This window comes from Phragmites australis, chromosome 1 (assembly GCF_958298935.1).
Source record: "Phragmites australis chromosome 1, lpPhrAust1.1, whole genome shotgun sequence".
Taxonomy (NCBI): Eukaryota; Viridiplantae; Streptophyta; class Magnoliopsida; order Poales; family Poaceae; genus Phragmites; species Phragmites australis.
In genome coordinates, this window is record NC_084921.1 from 41,504,972 (window position 1) to 41,516,974 (window position 12,003).

Below are 12,003 nucleotides of genomic sequence, written 5' to 3' on the forward strand. Positions count from 1 at the left end.
TATTTCTATTTTTTTCATCAATTTTTCTTAAGTTTTACTATGACAAACAGAGCTTCTGTCGCTGATGAGATCATCTGTGTTTTCCATAACTCAATCCATTATTTCTCAGGATCTAAAAAAAGAAGTATTTCCTCCAGAGTCCAGACACATCAAACGTATCGGTGTTATAGTTTTTTTTCACTCCGTACACAGAACATGTCACAGTGGCGGCGATGGCGTAGAACGAGAGGAATCTGCAGATTAGCATATGAAGAACAACGTATTTGTCGTCTCTGTTCTGCTCACTTAATAGAATTTCTTTACCCCAGCACTAAGCTCCACATTTTCATCGAGGAAGCCGCAACTGCGATTCTCCTCAAAACCTCACGCATAATCAACATCGTTACCATCACAACTCACGACTACCACTTAACTAGCCTCCAGTCTTCATCAGACAAAGGAATGTCATTTCGGACTGCTCCATCTGATGCCATTTTGTCGCTGAATTAGGTACATACATAACAAAATACTCCTATTTTTTTTTATCAAAATCATTGACTGCTTCAGAGAAAAGTACTCCCATAAGCCTGGATTTGTTTATTTATTTGGAGAAACGACAAGCTCGGAATCCCGTGATGCCAAGATGCAGCTGGAATATCGCGTTGCATGATGCCCTGGATGGCCATTTGGCTTTCCTGAATTGGTTGGTTCTGGCTCATTTGGTTCATGTCTAAATTTGTCTAAAAAATTAGTTACCTTATAAATTTTTAGTAGCTGTTTAGTTACCTGTCATAACTATGATAAATCATATTTTGTTAGACGTTGACTCACTTATCATATTTTGTTACTCGTTGACCCACCTAGGTCAGTCGGTAGAGCACAACGCTCTAGTGGTCTTGGGTTCGAACCCACGGTGAGTTGAAGTGCATGCCTAATGGTTTTGTTCACACGTTTTCAGTGAGTGTCAAACTACCGCATGATCATTCTAATTTTATCTCTTTGTGGAAATGGGAACCTACCGTACACAACTACACATCATAATTCCTGCATGGCTATAGTTTTGCATCTCTTTTTCCTTTTTAATCATAGAGCCATATAGGTGTGGAACTTCGTACTGTATTGTGTAAATATAAATTTACTAACTTCAAAATTTTGATCACAGATGGGCGTATCATGTGAGTTGCTTTCTCTCCAACTATGTGTTGCATGCCAATGTTAACCACAATAGAGTATACACACAACAATTGCTATTCGCACTGCGTATATCCTCCAGTTACAACTCGAAACACTATGAGTTACAACTTATTATTCGCACTGTGCACATCCCCCAGTTACAACCCGAAACACTATGATTACAACTTATGAGGTGCGCGTAGACATGAACTACAGTAAACACACCTGCAAAATATACATACAATATATATATATATATATATATATATATATATATATGTGGATGACGAATGGCCCGTGATCAAAGAGAACGAAAGGAAGAGTGAAATCTTCTCACGTGCCAGAAAGTAAAATCACGTGACTAATGTCCTATTTGGCATAGCTTTTGCTTATGGATTCTAAAGAATTCTATAGAAGTTGTGCTAAACGACACGACTTTAATAGATAATCAGTAAGCGGATTCTGAGAATGATCTGTATAATACGGAGAAGCAGAATCTGTTTTTCACATGATTCTTCAGTAAGCAAATTATGTAGAAGCACAGGCTGTGCCAAACAGAGCCTAACTGTAGCTAGTAAGCAATAACTATATACACCCAAGTGATAATAGTTTAGATCTCAGCTACATCACAAAAGTAAACCTGAAAGTTTCAAACTAGTGGACACATCCTCCGCAAAGAGGGGATGAACACAACACAAAGAACAAGATTCCTCCAAGGACTCGTGCCAGCAAAAGGAGAATCTATATCTATACTCTATAAAATGCACAAGTTAGATAGAACCGAATGATCTCCACCGTGTATCCGAGTTAATCAAACGGTCATCGTACAAAGATTCTTCATGTTCCTCATTCTAAAAATATATTAATATCATATTAATTACCTTCTGTATTTAGACGTTCAATATTTACATTCTGTTGACGTGAAAAGATGCCACGCCAAACACCAAGCACCTCGTGTGCAATATCCGGCGAGCAGCACCTAGGATACTCCGGTCGTGGTACTGTGTCGTCGGACATTCGTCGTCACTCACGCTCGGGAGGGACCCCATCGGAGCACAGATGGATGATGGCTTGTCCTTGTTTATTGGGATCAAGAACATGTATCAATATGAATTGGAAAAGAGAACGGGACAATATGAGCTAGGCAAAAGATGAAAGGTAAAGTAGATTAATTTGATCGATTGGTTCCTTCTTTCAATAGGTCATAACCCTCTCATATTTAAAGGGTAACAGATCTTAGCCGTAAGAGATCAGGACTCCTAATTCAAACCGGACAAGACTTACAGATATAATTCGGCTATACCTTTTGATCTCCAAATTTTTTATAACTAACATATATTTCCTAATCGACCATGTAAACTCCCATATGTCTACCCGATTATCTTTTATTGTAGCTCGGTCTTCTTAGATTCAACTACATGCTTGACATATCCATGTATTTGAACCTAACCAGCTCTTCCACTTGTCCGAAGACCAACAACTGAAACAAATCGTGATCATTGATCGCCTCACTAGTCGTGACCGCTGATCGTAGTCACTGGTCGTGGTCATGAAATATTGTTCACTAGTTGGAATCACTATTCACTAGTTGGAGTTACTATTCACTGGTCGAGGTATTCTTCATCTAGCCGAGTACTGTTTACTATGGTCAGAATACTGTTCACCATAGTCAGAATACTGTTCATCATGATTAGAGCACTGTTTATAGTGCTCGAAGCACTATTCATTGGTGGATGTACTGATCGCTGGTCACCCATTAAGTCAGTCATTGCTGTAATAACCGCTATAAATGCTAAATTTTGTCATCAACACATGCCCCCTATTTTTTAGTGAAGCTTGCTCACTAAAAAACATATTATCTCCCTTCCTACCTACTTAGGGCGATGATTAAGACACCGGCTATGAATATTCCTTAGGAAGATGGTAATCAATACATTTGCCATATTCCATTCAACATCTTGGCACATGCTAGGATAAAATTTCTTCAAGTATCGTCTATTAATAGGTCTAGACAGTTTCCCCCTTTGCAAACTTTCTAGAAAATAAGAATTTTCAAGAATGATAATTACAACTTTATATGAGCCTTCCCAACTTAGAGACTATTTGGCGAACTCGTTGTCCTTTGATCCTACAAGCAAAATAGTCTTTCACACTAGGTCTTCAATCTGAAATGACTTTGCTCTTACCTTCTTGTTATAGGCTTTGGCTAGTCTTAATTTATCCTTCTTGATCTCCCTCAAAGCTTTCAACCTTTCTTCTGTCACTTCATCAATCATGTCCATCATTAAACTATAATAATCCATGGCCGATAGGTTATTCTGTTCGGTCAATCTGAAAGCACTAAGATTTACTTCAATAGGTAGAACAGCTTTTTGACCATAAACAAGTTCATACGGTGTTATTTTAGTGTCACTATGTCTAGATATACGGTGTGCCCATAAAGTTTCTAATAGAACTTCATGCCATCTTCTAGAACGTTCCTATATTTTCTTTTTAATGAGTTTAATCAAAATCTTATTACTAGACTCAGTCTGACCATTGGCCTGAGCATAATATGTAGATGAATTGAGAACCTTAATTTTCAATGACTTGGCCAATTCGCATACCTCATGTGATATTAATGAAGTACCTTGATCCGTAGTTAAAGTTTGCAGAATATCGAATCTATGAACAATATGCTCTAATATAAAATTAATTACTTTCAAACAGTTTCAGTCCACTTAGTAAAATAATCAGTAGCCACCAAAATAAAGCGATGACCTTTAGAGAATATAAGATGTATCTGTCCGATAAAATCCAAACCCTAACCTTGAAACTGCCATGATTTGATAATAGGATGCATCATAATAGCAAGAACTAATTGAATATCACTAAACTTTTAACATACCTTGCATCCTTTATAATACATGAAGTAATCATTAAGCAAAGTAGGCCAATAAAAACCAGCTCTTTTTAATAACTACTTCATCTTGCATGTTGATTGATGTGTGCCGCATATGTCCTCATGCACTTCTCCCATAGCAATTCTAGCTCTATCTGAATCCAAGCATTTGAGAAGTACACCATCCATAGTTCGGTGATATAAATCATCATTCAACAATGTATATCTAAAAACTTGCCCCCGAATCTTTCTATCAACATTCTTGCTTGGATCTTTCAAATAATCAATGAAAGGATTCCTCCAATCTTCAATTTTAGCAATTTCAACCTTTTCTCCTAATGAAGAATATACTCGAACCCAAAAAATCATGTTCGGCTATACAAGGATCAACACATTCAAGCATTGGTTTTTTAATCACAAAGAATTTGCCTCTATTAACTTGATAACCGGATGTTTGCTGCTAAGTCATTAGCTCTGAAATCATCATCTCTAGACACATGCTTAACAACAAAATCATCCAAAATAGCAATAATGTCCAAACATTTATCAAAATAGCTATTTAGTGATCCGTCAAAATATTAATAATTAACATAAAGTTGCTGGACAACTAGTAGCAAATCACCAAAAGCCTCTATATTCTTTACACCTATGGAGCTTAAAGTTTCTAATCCTAATAAGAGAGGTTCATATTTGGCTTGATTATTGGTACAAAAATACTTTAAACGATAAGATATGTCAAAAACAGTACCTCTAGGTGACACAAAAATTAGATTAACACCTTGTACAACCCCACAAGCCGAACCATCAAAATAAAGCTTCCATGGTTTAATAGATATTAAACCGACATTTAAATCATGCTTATTATCAATCTGATAGTCAATAGTAAAATTATCTATAATTTGATCTTTCATAGATTTTAAAGATTCATAAGCCAAATCATATTCTATAAGTGCATAAGCCCATTTACCAATTCTACCACTTAAAAATTAGCTTTTGCAACATATATTTAACTACATATGCTTGACATTCTACTACAAAAGTACTAGATAGCAAATAATATCTTAACTTTGTGCAAACATAATTTAACGATAAGCATAATTTTTTAATAAAGGCATACCTTGTTTCCGCTTCCAAAAGACGTCGGTTCAAGTAAGCGATTGCATACTCTTTACCATTAATTTCTTGTACTAAAACAACACCAATCACACCATCTCCCGCAACGATATATAGCTAAAAAGGCAATTTGGCTTTAGGCGTCCGAAGCACCGACGGAGTAGACAAATATTTCTTGATTTCATCAAATGTGGATTGTTGTTTTGCCCCCCCCCCCCCCCCCAAAGTTAATTCGGTCTCATTCTTCAACCAAAGTATAGGTGTAAAAGCATTAACCTTCCTGGATAAGTTTGATATGAACTATCTCAAATAATTAACTTTGCCCAAAAATCTATGCATATCTCTTTTGCATGTAGGGGGGCTGAACTTTTTATATAGCTTCTATTTTATTAGGATCTATCTCAATGCCCTTCTCATGTATTATAAAGCCTAAAAATTTCTCAATCGACACATCAAAAGCACATTTGAGTGGATTCCTTTTCATACCATACCGACGTATTCTTTCAAAGGCTAAACGTAAATCGGCTAAATGAGAATCATCACCATCCGATTTAACAAGTATGTCATCAATATATACTTCTAATATGACACCAAGTAGATCATGAAAAATTAAATTCATAGTCCTTTGATAAGTAGCACCAACATTTTTCAAACCAAATGTCATAACCACCCACTCAAATAGACCAACGAAACCAGGACAACGTAAAGCCGTTTTAGACATATCTTCCTCGACCATAAAAATTTGATTATAACCAGTATTACCATCAAGAAAACTAATTATTCTATATCCTGAAGTATCATTAATTAACATGTCGGCTATAGACATAAGATATTCATCTTTAGGAGTACCTTTATTCAAATCTCTAAAATCAATACAAACTCATAACTTATTGCTACTCTTCTTCTCCACCAAGATGATGTTGGAAATCCAATTAGCATATCTGCATGGCCTAATAATTCCCACTTTCAACAATCGGTCTATTTCTTTTTTGATCCGATCATACATATATGATTAAACCTTCTAGGGGTTGTTTATAAGGCATAAATCCTATTTTAATAGGTAACCGATGTTCTACTAACCCTCGGTCAAGTCCTGGCATCTTATGATATTCCCAAGTAAAACAATCAATATACTCTCTAAGCTACTCGATTACTTCAGCCTTGTAATCAGCTTTCATATTTTTGTTTACAAACGTTGGCCTTAGAATACTACCATCACCTATATCAACTTCTTCTAATGGATCGGCCGATGAAAAACTTTGACCCAACTTATCTAACTCATCTAAATCTTCAATAGCCCTACAAATATAATTCTTATTTGACCAATATTGCTCCATATGCTTGTGCAATCATTCTAAATTTCTATCTCTACTCATTGATACATTATGTCATTGAGCTGATTATCACAAGTTGGTTTTACAATCACGGGTACAAATCCATCCTTAGAGACACTAAGAAAATCATAATATAAAAAATCAAGACCTGACAAGCACTCAACATTGTTGTATCTCCAATTAGCTGAAGCATCAGGCAAAGCAATATGGGTCAAAGTATCCACATGAATTATCTCTACCTCATCATCCACCCATTGAATTAAAAATTGATGCAAGGTGGAAGCACACAACCATTTGCATGAATCCAATCACGCCTAAGAATAACACTATAGTTACATTACACCTCGACGACAAAGAAGCTGGTGGATAATGTCTTTGGCCTCATTAGAATCACTCACAAATCTATTGAGCATCAAATTAATCTTCATTAATTCACTGTCATCTCTACTAATCTTCTTGAAAATTGAGTATGGCATTAAATTTACAACAGCTTCACCATCAACAAGCATCCTAGAAATCGGCTTCCCATTAATATGACTCTTCACATATAATGGCTTCAAATGCCGATTTGTCTCCTTTGATTTCTCAAAAATAGCCTCCTTTAGCCTCAAATCTAATTGAGCTATTTCACCTTCATCCACAACATGAAATTCTGAAGGTAACATGAAAACCATATTTATATCTATACCTTCGGTTGGTGAAGCATCACTAATGTGCACCGGTGAATCATCATAATCAAGCAAATCTTCTTCTTCTCCATCACCTTCCATATGTGTCAGTGTTATTACTGGAGAGAGGGTTGTTGTAGGGGTTGTCTTGATATCTTGCTTTGGTCTCCATACTTGCTTTGCGGGTTGCATTGGCTTTACTTCATTGAAAGTGTCATCAAACAATTTTTCAGCTTGCTACTCCATCAATTCCTGCTTGCGTAGCCGCCGCAATCTTATCTTTTTCGTGTGAGATAAGCCGAAGGGACACCACCTCGGTTGTAGATATTTAGAAAGCGGTCTGCCGCTACTTGCTTCATGAATATTAGCATTTAGAACAACAAGTACAACAATAGGTACATTTTCACATTTAACTGATTTATTGCTAACCATAAAAGGTCTCTTGTCAAGCTCTTCAGCAACCACTTTTATTGGTCCAATCTCAATAATATCAGTAGCAGTGCTCCTTGTTTTTAAAATCTGAATTTTGAACAGAAAAGTAGGAAATTACATAGGAGGAGGAGGCATCCACATACCTTTATAGCCCCAATTTGGATAAGGAGTAAAAGGCATCGGAGGAGGTATCCATGACCATGGCGCCAACCCAAGTGGTGGATGAATAGCAGCAACACGATCCTCCTTTGGTTGATGATGATCATGCACTTCTTGCTTCAAATGTGATCTTGACCGCTTGAGATTATTTGGCCAATTTGCATTTGTTTGAACAGCCTAGCCTTTTTCATATTTAGACAAAATTTTCTTGAAAGTTGGCTTGGGCTTCTCAACCTTGCCATATCTTTTTTTCTTCATTCACCTTCCACTTGCAAACTTTCGGGCTTTTTGGTTTGATCATCCTTGGTTTAGCATTACCATGCCCCCCAGGGATTGAAGTGTTCACCACGATCTTGATTAATTCTTTGCCTTCGGGAGTCTTCTCAAGTAATACTTCTCTTAACAAGTTTTTGTTCTCCCATAAAGGCTTGGACATTTCTTCACCAATGATCATATTTTTTTTCTTTAGCTAATTCGGCTTGAGTTGGTCGAATTAAAATACTCTTGCCTTGGAGATCAATTACTTTAATCGGGAACGGTTGCTTGTCAACCTGCATCTCTGAGAATTTCAATCATCATTCATTAATGGCCGATTGAATCTGCTGACGAAAAATATTACAATCGTTAGTTACATGAGAATAAGAATTGTGCCACTTAAAATAAGCTCGCCTCTTCAATTCTTCTAATGGAGGAATCACATGACCATGAGATAGCTTAATCTATTTATATTGTAGTAAGTAATAAAAAATTCTATCGCATTTTGCTACATCAAAAGTAAATTTAACTCTTGCTAATTTTTTGGAGGAATAGGTTTAAGAGCGGAGAAAACAAATGATTTAGACTTAGCAGACCAAGCCCACTCGCCTACACACACATTGGCATCATCATCATACAAATTTTCATATTTGTACTTAAGCATATAAACATTAGGACAATCGACACTAGGTTTATCATGTAATTTTTTTTAAAAAAAATCTAGATTCTTTAGTTCGGTTTTCTTGTACCAGAGCTCTTTACAAAACTTGACTAATATCCTGAAATTCATAACCTTCTAACTTTCCCCTAAGATGTGACAACAAACCCGAATAAGCTAATTCGGCTAAGTCTTTTTCCGAATATCAAGTTAAAACATCAATTTTTTTATCTCTAAATCTCTTAATATAATCAGCAACTGGTTCATTGTATCTTTGTTTAACCGATGTTAATGTGAAAGCTTCAATTTAGTATCAACACTATAAAAATACTCATGAAATTTTTCTTCTAATTGAGACCACATATGCACAAAATTAGGAGCAAGAGATGTAAACCAAGTAAAAGTAGTCCCAGACAATGACAAAGAAAATAGTCTAATTTTCAGCACATTATTGGAATTAGCTTCACCTAATTGTGCAAGAAATTGGCCTACATGCTCCTTAGTTGTCCTATTATCCTCCCGGTAAACTTTACAAAATCAAAAACTTTAAAACCACGGGGGTATGGAATTGTGTCATAATTCTCGGGATATGGCTTTTGGTATGCACAAACCTTTCTCCTAACATCTAAGTCGAATTGTTCCTTTAATACAATAGCTATTTATTCCCGTATGATTTTGGTGTAATCGGCCACAATCCGATTAGGGTTAGCTACTGGCTCAAGCAGCAGTGTAGACACATTCGGCACATAAGAGGTGATAGGAGGTGGTGTGGTGAAAGTTTGTTTTGGTATCGGCCCATAGGGATTTCCGATCCTTGTGGAGGTATAGGTGGAACACTATATATTACGGTTTGATAATATGGTGTTTACATATTGGGGTAACTTTCGGATCTATAAGCTTGAGCCGAAGAAGAAGCATGATGTCTAGCATATGTTGTTTAATATGGGTTTTGTGTTGCATTAGTTTTAATAGCATAAGGAGGAACATGATTAAATGCAACACTACCCATATAATTTTGGCCATCATGAGGAATTGAAGCACTAGGTAATGTATTAACCATAGTAGGTAAAATTAGAGCACTAATATTAGTAGTAAAAGTTTTTTTAGATTTTGTTCTTCATGAATTTGCAAAACTAAAGGCCGAATCTTTTCAGCCAATGTATCATCAACCATCTTTTGAACACTATTATCCATAGTTGCACCAACAAATTGATCAATCATACCAGCAACTTCTTCATGCGATGGAGAAGGTTGAACACTTACATTGGTTGGTACCCTAGGGGTTTGGTCAGCGGGCGATGGAGAATATTCTTTCTTGAACACATCTTGCAGAGTCTTCACATAATGCGAGGTTAACTGTTATCGACGCTGTTCCAAGTCGGCTTCGATTGCCAAACGCGCTTCTTTTGGTAACTCATCGTAGGACGCGATTATGATGTTATCTTTATTGATTTCCGAAGTAAACATGCCTAGGGTTTTAGAATTAGACCAGGAGATAGCCAAAAAACTTTATTCCCTAATGGAATCGCTAAAAAGTGTATTGACGTGAAAAGATATCGCGCCAAACACGGAGCACCTTATGTGCAATATCCGGCGAGCAGCAGCTAGGATACCTCAGACGTGGGACTGCTTCATTGGACCTTCGTCTTCACCCACGCTCGGAAGGGACCCTGTCGGAGCTCGGATGGCCGGTGGCTGGTCCTTGTTCGTTGGGATCAAGAACAGGTAGCAATATGGATCGGAAAAGAGAAAGGGACTACAGGAGCTAGGCAAAACATGAAAGGTAAAGTAGATTGATTTGATCGATTGGTTCCTTCTTTCAATCGGTCATGACCCTCTCATATTTAAAGGACGATATGTTTTAGTCGTAAGAGATCCGAACCCCTAATTCAAACCGAACAAGACTTACATATATAATTCACTAGTCACTGAAACAAATTGTGGTCACTGATCGCCTCACTGGTCGTGGGCATAAAGTATTGTTCACTGGTCAGAATCACTGTTTACTGGTCAGAGTTACTGTTCATCTGTCGAGTACTATTTGCTGTGGTCGGAGTACTGTTCACCGTGATCGGAACACTATTCATTATGGTCGAAGCACTATTCATAGTGCCCGAAGCACTGCTCATCGATGAATGCACTAATCGCTGGTCGTCTATTAAACCAATCGTTACTGTAATGACCAATATAAATATCAAATCTTGTTATCAACATATTTTATATATTTTAAAAATACATTCAACTTCTTATTATCTTTCATACCTAGATATCTAGCCAAGTCTCTCACGGTGCTAACCGTCAGTCGAATACGGTCTCATTGAGTCGGTCCGAATTCGAGACACGACATCCTCTTAATAAAATCCAAAGAGGACTTCCTTCCCCTCGGTTTTCATTTTTTATATAGATATTTAATAATTATTTTTTATATATTATTATATTTTAAATTGATTTATCTGTGTAGAACAGTGCAAGCAACGCGCCTAACCCATATCCACGAGTCCGCCAGGCCCAGCTCAGCCATTGGACACGGCCACTCTAGACACCTCAGCAATGCTGTCATTCTTTTTGTTCTTCTGAGGATCAATGATGCCTGTTGTACAGTCAACCATCGCCACTCACACCAAATCCATTTGGACACATGCCAACTGTGCTGTCCTCTCGATAGATGGCGTGGTATAGAACCCAGCTCGCTCACTCCACTTCTCGCCGTCGCACATTAGCAGAGCTCGTACACGCTGCTGCACTTGCACGTTCGGCTCCATCCACCCAATGGTTCGCGGCGCAGACGTGGGAGCGACGGCCGTGTGGCGCGGCACGGCGCGCGCCGTGGCGGCAGGGCCGACGCCCGAGGAGGCGTGGGCGCTGCTGGGGGACTTCTGCGCCCTCGACAGGTGGGTGCCGTCCGTGCGGACGTGCCGGCGCGTGGAGGGCGCGGACGGGCGGCCTGGGTGCGTGCGGTACTGCGCGGGGCCCGTGAACATGGCCGCGCCGGGGGAGGCCGTGGGGTGGTCCAAGGAGCGGCTCGTGGAGCTCGACCCCGCGGGCCGGTGGTACAGCTACGAGGTGGTGGAGAGCAACAAGGGGTTCGGCAGATACCGCGCCACCGTGCGGGTGGAGCCCGACCCGGCCGGGTGCGCAGTCACGTGGTCGTTCGAGGCCGACCCGGTGACGGGGTGGACGCTGGAGGGGTTTGTGGGGTTCCTCGAGAACCTCGCGCATGGCGTGGCCCGGCGTCTCGAGGAGGAGATCAAGGTGAAGGCTGATGCCTGATGACTTGTAGTTGAGATTGGTTTGTGGTCGTGTGCACTGTATCCGTGTCACGTAATGAGAAGTTGGGACTTCTTTCTACCA

At 38.7% G+C, this 12,003-nt stretch overlaps 1 protein-coding gene across 1 annotated transcript; it reads left to right on the top strand.

Moving 5' to 3' along the window:
- Nucleotides 1–11,318: 11,318 nt before the first annotated feature.
- LOC133919635 (lachrymatory-factor synthase-like) lies at nucleotides 11,319–12,003 on the top strand. Its single transcript, XM_062364091.1, has one exon. It carries the CDS (start codon nucleotides 11,422–11,424, stop codon nucleotides 11,920–11,922), a length of 501 nt encoding a protein of 166 aa, XP_062220075.1. The 5' UTR covers nucleotides 11,319–11,421; the 3' UTR covers nucleotides 11,923–12,003.

Bases quoted from the DNA above. Each gene is read 5' to 3' on its own strand.
- LOC133919635 (XM_062364091.1), top strand. From the start codon at position 11,422: ATGGTTCGCGGCGCAGACGTGGGAGCGACGGCCGTGTGGCGCGGCACG.